The 22,576-nt window shown below is 37.2% G+C and overlaps 1 protein-coding gene across 1 annotated transcript; it reads left to right on the top strand.

Moving 5' to 3' along the window:
• The first annotated feature begins 736 nt into the window (after nucleotides 1-736).
• LOC311291253 (fibronectin type III domain-containing protein 7-like) lies at nucleotides 737-12,575 on the top strand. The gene is made up of 14 exons (XM_084410177.1): nucleotides 737-978; nucleotides 1,398-1,416; nucleotides 1,674-1,928; nucleotides 2,724-2,981; nucleotides 4,604-4,861; nucleotides 5,815-6,066; nucleotides 6,165-6,419; nucleotides 7,051-7,308; nucleotides 8,671-8,922; nucleotides 9,024-9,278; nucleotides 10,287-10,547; nucleotides 10,830-10,859; nucleotides 11,053-11,093; nucleotides 11,919-12,575. The coding sequence occupies exons 1-13, from the start codon at nucleotides 919-921 to the stop codon at nucleotides 11,082-11,084; spliced, it is 2,445 nt and encodes an 814-aa protein (XP_084266303.1). The 5' UTR covers nucleotides 737-918; the 3' UTR covers nucleotides 11,085-11,093; nucleotides 11,919-12,575.
• Nucleotides 12,576-22,576: the final 10,001 nt, after the last annotated feature.

Raw genomic sequence — 22,576 nt, 5'->3', positions numbered from 1 at the left:
TACCCATCACAGAAAACTTTCTGCATTTTTACGTTTTCAAAAAAACCTATCTTAGTATGATTTATAAGCTGTTTTCCTCATGGGGACCAAAAAATGTCACCACAAGGACAAGGATTTCAGATATTGTAACTATGTCTTGTTTGGTCTCATCTGACAGCTGAACCTAATAGAGATAGTAACATACAATTTAGGTATTATTGTTTAACATGCATTGAGGAGAATATGTTAATGTACTTCTCCCCCTCTTCATCACCCATTTGCCATCTTTGTGGGGACATTTTGTCCCCATAATGTAGAGTTTACCAGGACACGGACACACACGGACACACACACGCACACACACACACACACACACACACACACACACACACACACACACACACACACACACACACAACACATGCAAAGTACAAAAAGTCTGAGACAAAGTACAAAAACAAAACATAACCTGAGCAATGAAAGGGCAACCGCTCAGAGTTGTCATGATATAAGTAGGCCTATGTAATATGATAAATGCCTCTTTTCAGACTAAGTATTATCTTATACGAGTTAATCTTTAAAATAGAACATTTAATGTCTTGTGTATTTGATAACAATAGAACAAGCAATGCTGAACAGCCCATTCACCAGGCAGAGTGCATCTTTGTGTCTATCCTCAAGTGTATTGATGCGTACCTGTGTGTGTTGTCCTCCAGCGCTGATAGGTCCTCTCTCTCTCCCTGACAGAGGGAGGGGGCAAACGTGAACACTCACTACTCCCAGAACAATAAAATACCTGTTGGACGGTAATAGGGAAAAAAAAACAGGGAAAAAAAACAGACCAGAACTTAAGCCACAGCCATTACCCTGCAGAAATAGAGTCAAATCAGGAGAAGAGACTGTGCCCTAAAGGCAGCTGAGCAGAACTGAATTTGAGGCATGGAGTCGAAATATTTACATCTTTCTAACATCATCTTATTGATTATCATCGTGCCACAGGTAATAATAAAAATTCTACTTTCTTTATACACAGGCTACAATAAGTTATGGTTTAACTGTGCCTATGCTTGGTTGAAACAACATAGCACATTAAAAGCACATTGGGATTCTTAATAAATAATTATATATTTTAAAGACAGGTTATTTGTATTGCATAGAACAATAGTCCTCTTTATTATATTTCTGGCATGTTTTGTAGTTGTACACACTTTCATGCTGGATAGGGAAAAAAAAATAGCTTTGGATCTAAAACCTGTGCTGAGTGATGCTCAAATAAGCTTCCTTGGCCGCTAATGGCACATAATACCATATGACAGAGTAATAGTTGGCACTGAAATAAGCAAGGAAGAATGGATGCTTTCTAACATGTTTTATATATTTAAAAAATGATTTGTTGTATTTCTGCTCTTAATTTACAGATATGCACAGCACAAAACGGTAGGAGATCTTCAATATTTGATGAACTGGATATTTGTAGCATTAAATTATCGTGTTAATACACAATAGGCCTAATAGTAATGGATAAGTTAACCACAAAACTGTCAGCATGTCAAATCTCTAAATGTTAAATTCTCCTTTTCAAATTTGAAAAGGCGCCCATTTTATGGAATGACCGGGTTGTGTTTTCATCTTGTAGCAAAAATTATTTTTTTTAAAACAGTATTATGATTTCTTTACTGTTTGTCTTTGTGCAGACATCACGTTATCCGTGTTCACCGTCACCTCTAAAAGCATGACGGTGCGCTGGAGCGGACAATCCGGCGCGAGCTCATACAAAATCACCGCCACGCCGAAAAACTCCCCAGAGCCGTCGGTGTTCGCGCAGTTCAGCGGCAGCACGGTGATGGGCTCCATTAACTCTTTGTCTCCGAACACTGTGTACAAGATGCGGGTCGAAGCCATGGACAACGCGAACGTGCTCAGCAGCGCCGAAACGGAGGAGACTACAGGTGAGGTGACCTCTGACTTCTGCAAGTTTGTGCCGTTGGACAAGAGCTACCTTGATAAATTACAAATACAAAATTAAATCTTGACACCGATGCAAAAGGCTTTAGCATCAGTGCCGAGTGAGTTTTTTTTTTCTTTTTTTTTCTGTGGTCTGATATTTAAGACAGGTGACTTTTTAATTGATCTTTTAAAATAATAATAAACTAAGTAGCCTATTCATTTTATTAGATACATTTTTTCATTTAGTTAAATAGCCTATTAAAATCAATAATTTAAATGCCGAATATTATGTTTTAATATTTACATCATTTATTTATTTTATTTAATAATTGCACAATTTAAGACAAATTAAGTTCTACATACATTAGCATGTTGAATACAGTCTTGAATATGTATGCATTTATATATAGCATGTAACAATATTCACGATTGTGGGAACCAAATGTAAAGCCTCAATCTTCATGAGGGGTAGGCTACTTCACAATTTACTTATATATATATATATATATATATATATATATATATATATATATATATATATATATATATATATATATATATTTGTATTTCTTTGTTTATTCCATTTATTCATAAAGCACTTTAAGCTGCAAAATATTGTGATAAGTTCTCTCCAAAATATGTATTAAAATAATTATAATAACAGTGTTACAATAAAAGTCTACCATTATTATGAAATTAACAATATTTATTTCTAGAAATGAAGCTATTGCTAATTATATATATATATATATATATATATATATAATTATTATGTTTTTTGTATTGTGTCCCATCAGCCCCTGAGGTTCCCTTTATAGAGCAGGCTTACTCCAAACACAGTGACAGCATCACAGTGGAGTTCGGTCTAGTGACTGGTGCGACCAGCTACATCATCCGGGCCGAGAACGAGGATGGGTTCTTCTCTGAAATCCGGGTGTTAACTTCCCCCGGGACAGTGATCAATCTGCTGCCTTATACCCAATACACCCTCAGCGTGATGTCCGTCAACACTGGGGGAAGGAGTCAGCCTTCTCTATCCATGAACTCTAAGACAGGTAAACTCCAGACTTTAATTAAAACATCTTCTGCTTGATATAAAAATGCCTTTGATTAATATATTGGCTATTTTAAACTTAAAAAAGGGCTAACATCCCTGCTGTTTTGTGGCAGAAACAAAGCAGTTTGAACCAGCCTAAGGTGGTTGGCTGGTCTTTAAGTAGGTTTAGGTGGTCTCTAAACCTGAGGAAACTAGTGTTCAACTGATTTAGATGGCCAGCTGTCTCCAAACTGACCAGCTGAAAGAATGTGATAGAGACCCGAGCGGTCACAAGGAGGATCACACCAGGCATCCGTTTAAAGGTCGTTCCAAAAGAAGTTTAATACTTTAAAGGCAAGGAAGTGCAAAAGGTCCATACTACAGTGGATAAGAGCAAAAATAAAAACAAACGGTTACAAAAACAGTCTAAAAACTAGCATCAACTTCTCTCACTAACTGTTGGAGACCGAAGTTTCTCATGCTCAAGCAGCATTAACAACCTTTGCCCCAAACCACTCTCTGTTCCTCCTGCCGCACTTCTGAACACTTACATGCACAAATTTACCACCTTTAGTTAATTGGAACATACCATTTTCTGTAAAACTATAACTGTTGTCTCTCTATACATTTCAACCAGTTCCCTCAATGCTCAATGATAGTTAAGATAAAGAGTTTAAACAATCAATAAATACAACATACAGGCAGGAGAAAAACAAATACTGTCATTTGCACAATTGATATTTCTTAAATTAGTTAAAATGAGCATTTCCCACCACCCAGGGTGTGCACATCCCTAGAGGTTAAGCCCACTCCTCTAACCACAGGAAATGAAACAGTAAAACTCCACATGAACAATTACAATATATGCATGATCTGAAGAACCATAAGGACACGGTTTTGAGGGATGGAGAAGCAACACTGACTCTTTATCACAAACAACCAGCCCAAAACCCCTCTAAGACCATTAAACCAGACCAGACATTTTTATTTAAAGCTAATTTACTAAAGATCACACATTGCAGAAAAGAATGAAAACTGAGCCCTACTCCCAGTTTGGTCGACAATGAGTTGGTATTTAAAACCTGTAACAATAACACAGTATTGTTTACTCCAGCTATTGTGCAGAGTTGGTTCCTCTGGCTTCTACCAACTGTTGACAGTAACTGCATCTTTAGATTAATACCCAAAACTGTATGAAAAGATAAACCATGAGAACTAGGCTGTCGCTTCTCCCCAAGGAACGGCTTGCCGTAACATAAGAAGGACCGATTTCATAAAGTTTCACATATAACAACAGAACATTCTCTCTATCCCATTTCACCTTACAGACACACTGAAGGTTATTTCCATGTCAACATCACATACAGTATCTGTCCCTATCAGACGTTTATACTATACTCATTTTAAATCTAATAATATATTTTATCAAAAAAGATTACCATTGGCACATATCAATAAACTAATTTGACTAATGCTTCATAATTTTGTGTATTAATTGGGTCATTTTTTCAGCTGTAATGATTGAAACTCACCACCAGAGGCAGTAGCTGTTTAGTCTTCCTGTGCTGATGCTCTCAGACTGTTTCCATCGCTTCGGTCCAGCTGTTAAAAATATTGATTTATTTTTTTCTCTCTCTGCAGTGGTGGTGGCCCCAGATCTGCATTCCAGTTCCCCCAGCAGTGACACCATTGTGATAAACTGGAATCCAGTGAACAATGCAGTGTTTTACACCTTGGTCATGTTCATGGAGGGTTCCAACATGCGGGTCGGACGTAACACGTCTGAAACCAACATGACCTTCAGTGACCTTCAGCCTGGCACCACCTACTCCATCAAGGGCAATGCCTGGGATCCTGATGGTAACCAAGGAGACGACATCACCATCAGCCAAATCACACGTAAGGACTCGTTTATAGTCTTTTGAACAGGGTATATTGCTAATAAGCCGTTTGGCTTTTTAATTGAAAGAAGCAGGACTTAAGGCCTGTTCACACCAAGGACGATAAACATAACGATAAAGATATAGTTTAAAATAAATAAATAAAAATAGCACACACCATAATGGCAACTATAACTGCATAGAGGAATGATTCAGTTGGAATCACTTTCAGATCGATTTTTTTTCCAGCTGATAAACGATACAAATATTGCCAGCCAATCAGAATCCTGCTTAAAAGAGCTTGAGCATTTAACGCGAAACTGCAGCCCACGCTTACAATAAACAGAAAGTTATCGTGTGATTGTGTGGATACTAATAAAGTTACCATTATAGTTATCCTTCTTAGTGTGAACAGGCCTTTAGTTTTCCACAGCCGCCATGTTGAGCATTACCTATTTAGTTTTTAAAGGGAAAAACAAAGATTTTTTGAAAGATAATCCATCTCTGTGAATCTCAGTGTATGGATTTCTCAAAGTTGACACTTCAAAAACACACATAACAAACATGGCATTAATCCATAAGAACCCAGTTCATGAATCAGTCTTCTGAAGCGAAACAATTGGTGTGTGTGAGAAAAATACTAATATTTTAAACTTTTAAAACTCTAAATCATTGCTTTGCATCGCATCGTGATCATCACTTCTCGCGTGAGTTTCACAAGTTCACACTCTACAACATTGTTGTTTACGTCAAGCGCAGTTGGCCAAAAGTTAGTATGGATTACCGTCGTGTTCGTTTTGCGTGGTTTTTGAAGAGTCAACTTTTTTAAGCCATTCACTTAGATTTTTTTGTGTCCCTTTAACCAAAGTGTTTTGTCTGACTCTTTACACCAGATAAGCTCGATAAAGTTAATAAAATGATGAATCAAACCTTAAATTCACAACTCTTCTTTCTCTGTTCCACTCTCTACAGGTCCTTCTGTCCCAGAAGATGTGCAGGTTCAGTTGACGCCAGGTCGCTCTCTCGATCTGGCGGTGTATTGGCAGGCAGTCCGTGGTGCCGACACATACACTGCTGTGAGCTCCACAGGCCAGAACTGCAGCTCTTCAGACCTCTACTGTATAATCAGTCCTCTCAACTGCAGCCAGAACCACACCATCACCCTCGTAGCATCCAACCAGGCCGGAACCAGTGACCCTTCAAACCCAGAGGACCTTCTGACCTGTATATTTTACTCACACATGAATGCACACGACACACCACACATACACATTAATAAAGAGTTGAGCGGCTGGTTGTCATCTTCTTTGAATCATTTTCAGTCCCATGTCCTCCTGACTCGGTCTGGATTGAGGAGGTGACCACAGGGAACTGCTCCGTCATGTGGTCTGAGGTTCCGTGGGTGAATTACTACATCGCCTACGTGAAGAGCGATGATGGCTTAGAGGAAAACTGCAACACCACCGGCAGGGCTTGCCACTTCCAGTGCAAGTGCGGATACACGTATCTCTCGACCGTATTCGCTTACAACCAGGCCGGCTCCAGTCCGCCAGGACAAATAGTCAACTATACTACAAGTTTGTACTTTACACAGACAGATTTACATTTATATATATATATATATACATCCATATATACATTGAATTGATCAAAAGTGACAGTAAATACATTAAAAATGTTACAAAAGATTTCCATTTCAAATGAATGCTGTTCTTTTGAACTTTCTATTCATCTGTGAATGCTTAAAAAAAGTATCACCGTTTCCACAAAAATATTAAGCAGCACAACTGTTTTCAACTGATAATTATAAGAAATGTTTCTTGGACATCAAATCAGCATATTAGAATGATTTCTGAAGGATCATGTGACACTGAAGACTGGAGTGTCACATGATGCTGAAATTTCCGCTTTGCTGTCATAGGAATAAATTACATTTTAAAATATATTGAAATAGAAAACAGTTATATTAAATTGTAATAATATTTCACAATTTTACTATTTTGTCTGTATTTTTGATCAAATTAATGCAGCCTTGGTGAGCATAAGAGACTGCTTTCAAAAACATTAAAAAAATCGTACTGACCCCAAACTTACATATTATGTATAATATAGATATAAAAGTCATAAGACATACAGTACACACACTAATATTTATATTTTATGTAAATGTTTTGCTATCTCTCTCTCTCTCTCTCTCTCTGTCCTCAGTCCCATGCTGTCCAGAGGATGTGTCCGTGTCACTGATTTCCACAGAAACTTTAGAGATCTCATGGTCAGCAGTTCGAGGAGCTGAGTTATACGAGACGATCGCTGCAGACGGAAGCGAATGGATCCACTGCAACGACACGGCTCCTGTGTGCGCGCTCTCTGACCTCACCTGTGACAGTCTGTACAGCGTGGTGGTGCGGCCCTGCAGTGAGATACAAGGATGCAACAACACCTGTAGTGCACATACACGCCGGACAGGTATGCACGTGAGATCACAAGATACTAGTGTGATATATGCCACATACAGTACAAAACATTACCATGATAATACCATGTTTTGTTGTACATTTATACATAGTAGTACCATGGTATTTTTTGGGGGAAATACTTTGAGTATCATGTAAATACAATACTACTACTACTAATAATACAATTATTATTATTATATTAATTATTATAATCATTCTATTAAAAATATTTCCAGAATACCATGTTGTAATAATAATATTTAATATTAATATAATATTTGTTTTTATGTATAGTGCCTTTAAAGGTAAATTCTCAATGCACTTTACATAAGAAAAAAATAAAAGATACTAGTGTGCACAATGCCATATACGAAAAAGTACCATGGTAATACCTTTGTTTTGTTGTACATTTGCTATAGCAGTACCATGGTATATTTTGAACCATGTATACAAAATAATAATGATAATTTTTATTTAATATACTTTTCATTGTGTTCACTGGAAGAGGTGTTAGTGAGGCCAGCAGGGGGTGCTCACCCTGTGGTCTGTGTGGGTCCTAATGCCCCAGTATAGTGACGGGGACACTATACTGCCAAAAGAGTACCGTCCTTCGGATGAGACTTTAAAACCGAGGTCCTGACTCTCTGTGGTCATTAAAAATCCCAGGATGTCCTTCGAAAAAGAGTAGGGGTGTAACCCCGGCATCCTGGCCAAATTTGCCCCTTGGCCTCTGTCCATCATGGCCTCCTAATCATCCCCATATACTGATTGGCTTCATCACTGTCTCCTCTCCACCAGTAAGCTGGTGTGTGGTGGGCGTTCTGGCGCAATATGGCTGCCGTCGCATCATCCAAGTGGATGCTGCACATTGGTGGTGGTTGAGGAGATTCCCCCATCTATGTAAAAGCGCTTTGAGGTCTCAGAAAAAGCGCTATATAAATGTAACAAATTATTATTATTATTATTATTACTCAGTGTTCTTTCAAAAATACCATGTTATAATAATAACTTTTTATTATTTTTATAAATATTAATAATATTTGTTTTTTTATATTATATTAAATGTTTTTTAAGCACTTTACATTAGAAAACAAAAGGACAAACTAGATATGAAATTAAATATAATAAAGAATAATTAAAAAAATTATAAACAATAAATATAAATCAATTTAAGTTAAAGGCTGTCCATGAAAAATCATGTAATGAAATTAAAAGCTCTGACAGATAATGTGCAACCAAACCATGCAAAGCCTTATAAAATGGCACATTAATTTCAGTAACATGGTATATTTCAAAGTACCACCATGATATGTGATACCATCACTGTTACATGCAATCCATTTTTATGAAATGCTGCTTATTTGTGTTTCAGCTCCCTGTGCCCCTGTGATCCTCAACGTGACTCAGGTGAACTCTTCCACAGTGGAGGTGTTCTGGACAGCTACAAACACTCAGGCCAACTACAGCGTGATCGGCGCGGGTCACACCGACTCACTCACTTGCTCGTCCAGTGGCACTTCCTGTTACATCAGCGTGTCCTGTGGATCCGTATATGAGCTCAGCGCCTACGCCACCACTGCAGCGGGACAGAGTCTTCCCAGCTACTCCATTCCCCTTGAAACAGGTGCAGTAATGAAGATGGAAAACATCTGGAGACAGACGTTTATAGTTGAAAATGGTGAAGCGATATAAATATGTACCCTCTCTCTGTCTCTCTCTCTCCAGGACCCTGTTGTCCAGAAACTCTGACTGTTGAACAGGTGACCCAGTCCATGACGAACGTCACTTGGTCGCCTGCCACAGGAGCGCAGTCCTTTGTCACGTCTTTGACGTCCCCCAGAGGTCATGCCAAATGTCACACCATGGACACACACTGCCTGTTGGGATGCATCACGTGTGGCACAAGCTACAATGTGTCGCTGGAGGCCTTCAGCATTACTGGACATAAAACAGAGTGCAGCTACCATGGTTTCTCCTCAAGTGAGTTGAGTGCATTTGTTATATCTGTCATCATGAGAAAACTACATGACTGGTTAATGGTCATTAACTCTTGCAGGAGCTTTTGATTCAACCTGGTGTCCTTATTTTACTGATTTATATTTTAAAACCCAACAGACTTGAAAGGTTGATTTATATAGCATTTTTCCAAACAAATCAATGCAGTTCAAAGTGCTTTTCAGACAAAAAAGAAGCATTTTTATACTAGATAGTATAAAAAATGAAATAAAAAAGACCCATTAAAATACAAGAATGAGAATAAAGTTAACAAGGATTAAAATATAAAATAAATAACCAAAAATTAAGAAAAACATAAAATATATATAAAAGCATTATAAGACATTACAGGAAGGCCAGACTAAAAAAAAAAATATATATATATATTTAAATAATTATGACTATCAAAAGTATCAATGATATTTATAAAAATATTAATATTTGTTTTTATATATAGCACTATTAAAGGTAGCTTCTCAATGCACTTTACATAAAGTAAATTTTTTAATTATTAATAATAAAAAACTAAATTAAAAGTCAAGCTTTCCTAATAAATAAAAAAGATCTGTTGGGGTATAAGAATGAAAAGTTCTGACAGATTATGGGCCTCATTCAGGAAACACAACAAAAATACATAAAAAAGTAGTGTGCATCTACAGTAGTATGCCATATACAAAAAAGTACCATGGTAAACACAACAAATGTAAAGCAATTGTAAATACAATTCTTACAAAAATCTGTCACATTCAATTCAACCTTGGCTTCAACCATACAAGGGATAGTTCACCCAAAATATTTAATTCTGTCATCATTTACTCACCCTCAAGTTGTTCTGACCAATCCTGGTGAGTAAATTATGACAGAATCGTTATTTTTGAGTGAACCATTAAATAATGGTTTTATGAATGATTTATGCAGTTAACAAGTGCGTGCACTTCATTTCTGCACCTTCCTCTTTCACGTCTCATTTTCTTTATCTGTGACCTCTCTCAGGTGCGTGTTGTCCATCCAGCGTGAAACTCTACCGCATGGTGAACAACACTCTGCGCGTGTACTGGCGCTCTTCTCCCGGCCTGTACAACTACACAGCCGACCTGTACGGCACCAGCTCCAACTACACCTGCAGCACGACACAGGGGGCTACCGCATGTGACGTCTCCAACATCATGTGTGGAGAAGTGTACACCGTCGTGGTCGCTCCCTTAACGCAGGAGGGTTCGAAAGTCACGTTCTGCCCCAGAAAGCTCTACTCAGGTACAAAAAGATGGTTGATTTTCAAAAGACCTAGAACATCTTTGTAAATGAAAAATAATATTTGAATACTGCATAATGACATATAGTTTAAAATCGTTTTTCATCCAAAGCGACTTATATATTGCATTCGAATTATATACTGAATTATATATTGCATTCAAGGAACACATTTTTCCGGTTCTCGAACCCATGACTTTGACTTTGCTAGCGCTTGAGCTACAGGAAGGCTAGAGAAGAGATTACATGTATATGGACTGATTTCCATGTTTCCTTGTCTTTCAGTATCCTGCTCTGGAAACACAGTGGGAATGGGTGTGTATTCTCATTGAAACTTATCTAGAACCATATAATTTTATAAAATATTAATATTATATAGTAACATCATATATATATATATATATATATATATATATATACATACTTTTTTTTTTTATATACGCAAGCTTTCCTAGACATGTTCCTTATGACTCAGTGCTACATAACTGCTCTTTCTGTGTATCTGCAGTGATCTATCGAGGCCGGAGGAGTGTGGACTAGAACCCTATCGTGAGTGATCGCACATTAATTATGACTGAACGTTTACATGAACTGTCATCACTAGTAAACACACACACAGATGCAGAGCCTCATGGGACAGATTTACCCAGGGCACTTGAAACTGGAGGCCTTTGTGTCCACCGTAGGATAAAGCATATCATGTCATCGTGGACATCTCAGAAAGGTTTATTGCTGTACAGTTGGTGACAATAAAATATGACACTTGCACTCTTGAGAATCCAGATGTGCATCTTAGTTGAAACATCTTCAGATACGACAGATGACTTGTTACTTCACTTGAAACATTTAAGAAGCTGATTAAAAAAATAATAATATATATATATATATATATATACATACATACATACAGACCTATGTGTATATATATATATATATATATATATACATTACATACATATATTTAAGTATATTTTTAAAAAGTAAAAGCGTATGAAACAAAGTGCAAAATAGTTTTTGTACTACCTTTAATTGATGGTGATTTTAAAATGAAATGAATCATATTTGTATCCACATAGGATCACTCTCAATACTGTATTAGTGAAAAAATGTAATTATGAGAATGATTGAGAATGAGAATTAAAAAAAATATATATATACAGTATATATATATATATACTGTACATATTTGTTGTATATACTGTATGTGTGTGTGTGTGGCATGGTTAAATGAAACAAAAGGAGTTATGAGAATGTTGCAGGATTATGTACTTGACATGAATGATGTATAGGCCATATACATTTCAGTGTGTTTATGATCAAAGTTGGACTGCCCACAAATGTCCGGTTCTCATGTCTTTTTGTCTTCTGTTAAAGAGCTCAGATGAAAGCAGATGGAGCTCTGACGTCATCAACACAGACAACAGCGCATTCTCTTCTCACCGCATTCATCTGGCCACATTCTTTAACATTTGCCAAAAATAGCTAACAATTGGCTCAATGTGAAAATGTAATCGCATCTTTAAGAACTTTAAAAAGTGAATACAAAAATATAGATTTCAATCAAATTGTTAACCATGTCTAAATGTTATATTTTATATACAGTATACACTTTCTTTTTTATTTTTGATGTTTTGCATTTATACTGTAATTTCCCAATATTCATAGCATGCCATGAAGCCCAAATGATTATATGTCCAGAAGAAAAGTAATATCATAATGTCACAAGAAAAATTGATCGCACAAGTTAAAAATCTCTAAATGTCTGTTAATGTTAATTGTTAATGTTTGCTAAATGTATGTTAAAGAGATGATTCAAACAACTCATTAAGCATTTGTAGGAAGTCCCCTAAGCAGCAAGCCTCCAAAGGAGTGGACCAGTGTCATGTGTGTTACTGGGCGGACCTCTTCTGAACAAGGTTATTGAGAAAAATGAACAGCAGAAGTTTCAGGTTCAGTGTCCGCCCCAGGTCATATGTGTCCTTTGGATGATATATTACATTGAATTTGCATAATAAACAGCATGAAGCATTACGTATTGAGAATGTATTTTTTATTAACATTTCAGTTTTCTTGAATATTTTTCGCCTTTTTCCCACCGAAAATACCCTAATTTTACAACTATTTATATATTTACTTTATGTAGGCTGCTAACCTAACGCATTAATTCTTTAGGCTGACTAAATATGTTTAACAATATTACATTTATTAAACACAGTTAATGCATGCATAATTTGACAATACAGCAGTGTCGTTCCGTTCCGTTCTGTTTCTAAAGACTTTCAAGAACACCACAAAAGATTTCCACACACACAACACATTTATCAGTTGATGATGCAGAAACTTTTCTGTGTTTGTGATGAAAATAGACATGAGACTGTATATCTTTGTATCTAATAGCACATCTATTTATAAATGAAATCCAGATGGGAAACTTTATCATTTAGGCAGCAAAATCCCCCAAAGACAAGGCATCACACACGAACAACGAACATTGTTCTTGAGCTGTTATCATCTCCATCATGAAAACCAACACACCAGAGGATATTATATTCTCTTACATAACACATTATTTAGTGGCACTTGCTAAGATCCGCATCACTATTAGTAATACTTGATTTGAACACACGCCAAACTATAAATGTTAAACTTCAACTTTCATCCTGCACCAGCTGGAAAATCTATTAATGATAAAATAAAACCAGATATTTCCAAGAAAACAAGATCTTGACCAAAATGTATGCAGGTCTTGGTGGAAATAACATAACAACATTTATTTCCATCAAGAGGTGCACCAATTTTTGGTCAAGATCTTGTATTGACAATGCAAGAGTCCATCACTCTGTAAAGTCTCCTCCAGCACATCCCAAAGACTTTCAATGAATTTAAGGTCTGGACTCAGAGGTGCCAATTCATGTGTGAAAATGATTCTTCATTCTCCCTCCCAACCATTCTTTCACAATTTTAGCCTGATGAATCTTGACATTGTTATCCTGGAATATGGCCATGATGTCTTCCTACATGGTTTCAAGAAATGAAAAGCTACACACTCCATCAATTAGGGTTAGACGAACTGTTGCCAAACATATAACAGACTAGAAACATAATTATCACTGCAATAATGATCCAATCACAGACTCTTAAGCATTTGCCTATTTTAACCCAAACAGCGTTTTTTGTGTGTGTGTGTGTGTGTGTGTGTGTGTGTTTTGGCAGGGCAGTGTAGATTTAAAAATTTTCTAAAGTAATTTTAAGTATAGGTCTGCATGAAAAATTCCGTCCTATATCATATTGTTTTGGCTGTTTTATAGTCCACCAGGTGACAAGTTTAATTTTAAAAGAACACATCTGTGTAAAAAGTCACCTTTTTTGAGGCATCAAATCATCACAAACATGCTGCACATCATCAGTTTAATCATTTTTGGGTTAGTTATATTATGTGAACTACAGTAGAAAATTGGCAAAACAACATATTCGGATAGACTAATGAAATAGTGAAATATTAGTCATTTTGGATAAATTGTCAAACACGTGTCATACAATGATGACACTGATAATTCATCCCACGGGAAAGAATCTTGATTACGCCTACAATAGCAGGTAAATAAATACTTTTAGATTTTGTTTCTCCGAGAGAGCAAAGACATTAAATAGAGAACATTTATGCCTCCTGTTTCTTATGTTTTTCTTCTGAGCAAAAGGCCCCAGTAATCTCACATGCGTCTATTAAATGAATCTCAACAATGTTCCAAATTGTCTCAAAAGTTCTGTCATGACAACTCTCTGAAAGATTGGCATGGTAATGGTAATGGATATGGCAATGTGGACTTGGCGGAATAGATCTGCTACACTGCCAATACATTCACAGGCATTGCTGTGAGCACATAAGAATTAACCATTACATGAATTAACCCCAGTAGCAGATCTATACAGGTGGAGCTGGGGGAGGTGGAGGGTTTCTGAAAGCACGCTGCAGACTGCTAACAGCAACACCACCGGTATTTGAATATTGAGCCGCAGCTCATTGGCCGCTGATGCAGCAGCAACCAATCAGCTGCGCTATGTAGATGACAATGTGATCGCTACCAAATGAGTTAAAGGCCTATAAGCCTGCGCCATCTAGAGTTTTATGCCAGAACCTGGAATATGTTTTCAATTTTTAACATTTCTCATAAATCTCTTCTATGACCAAAAGATCTGAGCTGCTATCAGACATTAATTATAGCAATTCAATTATATCCCTATACTCTATGTCTACATCTGCCTCGTTCTTTTCAATTCTTTCTCCCAACGAATTTCGTCAATACTTCAGACATACCTGAAAACTTCAAGTTTCCTGAACAGCAAGCGGGCCTGTGTAATAAAGCTTCTTCTGCAATGTTCTGAAGGACAACGAAAGTATGATGGATGAGCTTTGTTCAAAGTTAAATGTTTTATTTATATGCAACATATTCAACATTACTTAGATCCAGCCTAACCTTACCTTACAATCATGAAAGAGTATTTCACATTTCAGGCTCCACCTTTGTTAAAGCAAAGAAAGCTTTAACTTTAAGACACTGACCTTAATCACCATACAAAACAGGTGTATGTTTCAGGCTCTGAATTGAAGAGGCAGATTCACTTTCCCTCATAGCTTCTTGCTTCTGGGTTTAGAGAGACTCGGACAAAGACACTATAATCCTTCATTATCTTTCTCAGCACATACTGTTTTAGACGCGATGATGAAAGCCAAACATTCTGTTGCTTTCGTCATTCTCAATGCAGATCAGTAAACACTTGGAAGATCTCTTACATTTTGAAGTAAAAAAAGGCGTAGTCTGGCTCTAAACATGATACCTTATAACATAATAAGAAAAGAGATGCAGAATTAGCAGTTATGATTTACCCAGATGTGAACCACTTCCCTACAGGAAATTGTAAGTTAAAGTCTCTAAATGGAAGAGAGAAAAAAATAAAATTAGAACAAAAAGAACTGTTCCGATCCTGAAACATGAATGACTGAACGAATTGTGTATAAAAAAAAAGATTCTCTAAAAATATTTTATAAAACTTTTATAATCAAATTTGCCTACTTTAGAAAAAAAAAATATTATTGTGATTTTTGTCTTTGGCGTCTAGTTTATTATCATTTATATGAGCAATTGCACAGCTTAATATAGGGTTAAAAGTAAATCAAATAAAAAAAAATAGCCTTACAAATAAGTATAAAAAAAAACAATACCAAATGTCTCTCACGTAGCTGTGAAAGTTTCCTAGTTTTTAAAGAAATGCTTACAAATAATAACTACACTAGCTAAGCTAAAACATATCTCCATCAACTTCTTTTCAGTTAATGTAACGTTGTGAATTCAGTGAGCGGTAACTGAATAACTATAGTAAACGATTCACGAAAACAGTCATTCAGTTCAATTGCAACTGTACATGTGAGTCAAATATGCACATTTGATTTCAATCAGGTTCCATGTCATTTACTGAAAACATATTGGAAAGACCAACAAATTCAATATCATCATTAGAAAGGATAATATTAAACGAGAATTAAGGTGAAATGATAGGGGCAAATGTATGTTTGCTATCCAGTAACGTAATCGTTCTTTAACATTACACCAGATTGCTTGAGGCAGGCCAGTACAAGGATGGGAATTTCACTCTCTCCATTATATTGAGCCTGTTTTCCTGAAACCTAATGACCAACAACCTATCCTATATCATTTCCCACTCAAAAATAATCCTAACACGCCAGTATGTTCTTCATTTGCGCACATGGTGTTTTTCAAATAAAGTAATTATTAAAATATAAGGCTGATCGTCTTGAAGAGAACTTCGAGAGAACTCAAAGTTTCAAAGTTTGTGGTCTTAATGAGTCTAACAACAACCCTTAGACCCCCAGGCTAGCCCTTACCTGTTAAAACACACACCACACAGATACTTGGATGATGTCTTCAGCCCAGAGGCCTAATGTTAGTCATAAGGTTTCATCTACCTGTCCTCATTTGGGATGCACTGATTGGTTCTCACAGAGCAGGTATACTTGCCCATGCCACAAGATTTCAGATTTCTCCCCTTATTTGCAACTGTATGTACCTTAACTTATTATTAGCACCTTACACATCAATCAGAGATGCATCTTCCAGGGACACTGTGCTTCTTTGTAACACTGTTTTCATTGACACAGGTATTTATTATATAATCTGTTAATGATTTATCATTCATATCATTTGATACTTAAGACCTTGTGCTTAAGTTGACTATCATATGTTTCTTTGTTCTAAGGTAAAAGAAGCGTCTGCAGGCAAGTACTTCATATTCATTTATGTATTCATTTTAGTAATAAGTTACAATATTAATAATACTATGACTAATTATGTATCTTGTCTATTATAAGACAAAAAACAATAATTGACTAATTAAACATAGCAAAAATAATGAATAGAAACTTTAGAAATGCATTTACCTAAATATATATTATTAATATACTGTTATATTTTGAAAGTGACTCATAAGATACTAATTATTGTAATTCTTTGTCTCCTCCAGACTGTAACATAACATCAATATCATCACCCACTGCATCGTCTCTCCGTGTAAAATGGAGCAATTTTCCTGGAGCGACAAACTATGTTCTGGATGTCAGGGCTGTGAATTCAAGCAACACAGCACCTGTTTCTATTCCACCACTGGCTTCGTCCACCTTGGAGAAACTGGTCCAAGGCTTAACACCGGGACAAATTTATCTAGTGACTTTTAAAGTGTTTCTGCTGAGTTATGTGACATGCATCAGCTCCCAGAGAGCACAGACACGTAAGTTATCGACCCACACATATATGGCAAGCCGTTTTAGCTTAAAATGTTCCCAATGTTACTCGCCTTAATTTCATTTTTACTAGTAAGAATTCAGTTAGAGAGCTCTACAATTCAATTCTTACTAACAATTATGATTAGAGAGCTCTCTAATTCAATGCTTACTAGTAACAATTATGATTAGAGAGCTCTCCAATTAAATTATTTCTAGTAACAATTACAGAGCTCTCTAATTGTAATTGTTACTAGTAAGAATTGAATTGTAGAGCTCACTAATTGAATTCTTATTAGTAAAAATGCAGTTACGAGTAATGCTGGGAACATTTCAAGCTAAAACGGCTTGCCATACACATATCTTGACAAACTTGTTTTTACTTTGAACTCATGTGATTTAATTTTTTTTACTTGCAGTTCCCGCCACCTCGCAAATATCATCTTCGAAAGCAATATCGAGCACCTCGATCAGGTTTGAGTGGTCCAGTGCGCAAGGAGCCGATAAATACTTTTTGATGGTGAATGGAACTTTCCACATTGAGACTCATAACCTCACATTCACCACACTAAATGGACAGGTAGACAACCTCCGCAACAATACTGCATACAACTGTTACGTTTATTCCTCTAATACGGCAGGAATCGGCGCCAGAAGTCTTGTTAAAACCATCAGAACATGTAAGTCTACTCAGTTCTTTCCAGTTTTGTGCTATTTAAATATTGCAGCTTTGTTAGCCTGTCAACGCTATCTTAACTTTCTGTAACTGACGATTAAGCGACCATTCACATCATTTTCTTGTTTTACAGTGGTGCAGCCTCCAGATGGCGTGAGTGTGAGGGAGTTAACTGCGAGTATGGCTCGCGTATCATGGTTCAGCGTCCCAGGCGTCCTGCTCTACCAGGTTTCAGTCACGGCCAGTAATAAGCCGGGACTTGCCCCTGGTCTTAGGAACGTCACCAGTACCGCTGTGAATATCTCAAGCCTGGAGCCATGTTTAACATACACAATAGGGGTTGCATCAGTCAACATGTTCCTCGAACCAGGAGAACCTACAAACATCAACTACACAACTCCCAGTGAGTCGCACCTACATAAGGATGAAGCAGAGTGAAACCTTTGAATGAAACCATAAAGATAAAGCAATAGATTTCTGCATTGGTGTGTTTTGAATGCTTCTAGTCTAGCCTTTCTACAAGAAAGAGGACATTTTCTAGACCAGAACCAAGACTAAACATAAACCAGCCTAGAAATCAGTGCTGGTCTTTTCAGCATCTGGATTTGCCGAACTCTAACATGTCACTTCTTGTTCTTCTCAGCCATTTCAACAGTTTCCTCCATCTCCGTGGAGTACAGCTGCGTTACCGCTATGGCATCGGTTAGTTGGAATGCAGTGTTTGGTGCCATGTCGTACCGTGCGGTCATAACAGATGGCCAAGGCCGGTCGCTTAACTGCACATCCAATGGCACAGCCTGCCAGATCCCAATGCTGAATTGTGGAGAACTATACTCTGTACGGATTACAGCCATTGCTAACTGTGAAAGGTCCTCCGATGTCAGCTACATCTTTGAGACAGGTAAAGATACCCTCTTTCAAAGGTCACGCTCACACCTGATTCAGTCCTCTGGGAGATGAGCAGGAAATCCTCTCACGGTGTAAGAAGTCTGAGGAGGAACACACCCAGGAATTACTGTCATGTAGATTAAATGAGCTCTAGAGTCTATTGAGGCCGAGATTTAATGGAAGGTTGTGTGGTATCAGGTGGCAGAATTGTTCTAGTTCCTGTATCAGTCTAAGCCCCTAAGTTAGTAAATCTACCTGCCTTCTTAGGTTGTCTATCTCAGGTTGTATTTTTATCTGCTCTCAGGCCCTGCATACACCTGGTATTAAAATGCTTTTCTGTCGATCGGATCACAAGTAGTCGAGGGAGACATATTCCTGTTTACACCTGATATTTTAATCCGTCTCTTTTGTCCACTTTCAACCACTTCCGTCCTGATTTCTTGGAGGGGAGGGTCTATGGGCAGGTAAATTTGTGGTTTTCTTTCAGATCTTTCGATCTAATGGACAAAATAAACGTGCGCAATTTACATATGAAATACGACGGAAAAGCATACGGAGAGCAGCAGCTTTCTTTTCTGCTCTTATAGCCGCAAGACCATGCAAATGCTGTGAGTGCATGTTAGAAATCAAGAATGATGATTGGGGCGTTTTTTACAATCCAAACTTGGGTCTCCAGCCAAAAAATCCCGTCTGGCCAGCGTGCTTCGTTTACGCATTAGGTCAGTAGGTGGTCTTTTGTCGCTGTTTAAACACATTTGACCAAATGAGACCACACAACGAAAGCGTTTTCGTTTTCGACTACTTTTGGAAGTGGGCGAAAGTGGAAGAGCTCGAAACGTTTTAGAAACCCTTTTACACCTTTATTTAGCACCGTCCACTTGTGATCTGATCGACCAAAACACATCTTAATACCAAGAGTAAACAGGGCCTCAGTCTCTCTCCAAAAGGTTCACTCAAAATGATTATTCTGTCATCATTTACTCACCTTGATGTAATTCTAAACCTGTATGACTTACTTTTTTGAGGGTGTGTAATTGGTAATGATTCTAATTTTTTGGGATTGACTATCCCTTTAAACCAAAAAGGAAGTGGATCTTCTATCAGCAAATTAATTTCTCTCCCCATCTCTCAAACAAACACACAGCACCCTGCCCACCTAAAACACCACGTCTGTACCGTGAGTGTTCCAGTAATGTCATCGTGTTCTCGTGGAGTCCCACCAACCGCACGGCTTATTACCATGCCCTGGCTATCGACTCGGACGGCCATGTAACTGATTGCATCACTGTTGACACCTCCTGTTACTTCACTGATACTGTCTGTGGCAAAAGCTACAGCTTCTACGTCAGCTCCATCTTCTCCGGAGGACTAGACTGCAACAGCGGAAACACAGAAGCAGTGGTGGTCAAAACAGGTGAGTTATTGGCAAAAATCTGTAAATATTAAATTTTTTCATGATACGACACTGTTAATGTCAAGGCCTAACATGTAATATGAATATTGTATTGAAAGTGCAATCGGTACTTCACATCATTAAAGACAATTACGGTTTAACCCTTTCACTGTGTGTTAAAAACCCTGTAACACCTTTGGTGTTCCCAGTCAATTGACCAGCCTTTTCAAAATTGCTTATAAATCTCTTGTTATTCTATATTATCAGTAAATGTTTTATTCAGTCGTTTTCTTTTTATTAGGACAGGTTTGAATTTCTTTTTTCAGAAAAAGTAATTGATTGTTATTGATCTGAGCTTATGCACCTCGGCTTTTGAGTGAAGCAAAGCATTATCTGTGGATAATTTTGTTAATATTCAACAAAATATGGAAAAAGATTGCACTGTTTATCACATTAGTGTGCTTTAATGTTTAAACGGGAACTTTTCTTTGAAATGCTTTTATTTTGTACAAAATGGAACAAAGTAGTTGTGGTGTTCCCGGTCTACCGGCCTACAAATGATTATTTTCTTTCAATTAGGACAAGTTTTGTGTTTATTCTTTAAGCTGACTGATCATAGGCCTCATTGATCTGAGGATAAAGTTAATCTCTGTGGAAAAAAAAAAAGGCTGTAATACATTGAGTTTGTTTTTGTTCATGAACTTGGCTGTAATACATTGAGTTTGTTTGTGTTCATGAACTTGTGTGTGTGCATGTATCTACGCAAGCACAGGTCCGAGGCCTTTATCTTTGCAAGCTCACATGTAAATGTGTGAACATGAATGTGCTCCTGAACACTAAATGTTTCTCTTATTTTCAATCTCCCCCATTCATTTTTGACCAATATAAGCTCAGATCAATAAGGCCTACAATCAATCAGTTTAAAAAATATATATATATATATATACAAATCCTGTCCTAATTGAAAGAAAACAAGTTGATAAAAAGATTGAATCTAAAATTTGTTGATAGTATAGCAGAACAAGAGATTTATACGCTTTTTTGTAAGCCGGTCATTTTTGACTGGGAACAACACAAGTGTAACAAGGTTGTTCAACATTTTCGGGAAAAAGAAAATACTCTCTGGGTCAAAATGACCTGAACACAATATAAGGGTTTAAAGACAATTAATATTCAGATCTATTATCGATACTATTGGATGTGAACAAAATTTGAACAGAATTGAGCTGATAATGACACTTTGCAACATTGACACTGTTATTGGACTGAATTGAATCAACATTGAATTTGAGCTGAATAATGACACACTGCCTTTAGCCGAACTGGACTAGTTAATCATAATTGATGAATTTCTACAAGACTTATTTTCCTGTTTATTACTGTGAAGCTGCTTTGACACAATCTACATTGTATAAAGTGCTATTGTAAATAAATGTAACTTCAGTTGTTTTAAATATAATTTTTAATTTTGGACCCCTCTGTTGCCTTACACCTTTAGCCCCATGTTTGCCACAGAACATCCACACAACTGCAAACTGTAATAGCATCAGCAGTGCCGTCACTTCTTGGGACGGGCCTGAAGGAGCCTACACCTACACTGTGGAGGCCCGCGGTAATCGCAGAGATTTCTACAACTGTACATCTCTAAACACGAGCTGCACACTAACAGGTCTGGATTGTGGAGAGAGCCTGAGCGTGTGGATTTTTGCGACTGACGGTGACTGTACTACTGATTCTGTGCTGGGAGAGGTGGCAGAGACAGGTGAGCATGTGTACATACATATTTTGGGTACTGTGAATTATTGCAATGTAATATACAATGGTATATGAACATCCCCTTGCAAAAAAGTAACATGGCATGAGATGTTAATACTCTTTATCTTCCACCGTAGTCCCCTGCATACCTCAGAATGTGTCCGCTGTGGAGACTTGTAGTTCAGACACTGCCTCTATCACATGGGTCTCTAGCAACGGTGCCATTTTCTACATCGGAATGGCGACACATGCGGATGGAACGGTTCATACCTGCACTGCCATGGCGACAGAGTGCTCATTCCAAAACCTGACATGCGGCGAGACGTATGAAGCGTTTGTCATAGCAACAAACCTGCAGTGCAACAGCTCTGAGAGCCAACATGTCCTCCTACAGACAGGTAGGTGCAAAAATGACCAAAAACAAATAAAAAATACAAGGTACCTGATAAATAAAATGTAAAATAAATACAATAAAGTATATATATAAAAAAGTGGATGAATATAAATGGCCAGATATTAAAAATAAA

The sequence above is a fragment of the Rutilus rutilus genome (assembly GCF_951802725.1).
Source record: "Rutilus rutilus genome assembly, chromosome: 6".
Lineage (NCBI taxonomy): Eukaryota > Metazoa > Chordata > Actinopteri > Cypriniformes > Leuciscidae > Rutilus > Rutilus rutilus.
Note: the sequence above shows the minus strand (reverse complement) of the source record. Positions and strands in the feature narration are given on the sequence as shown.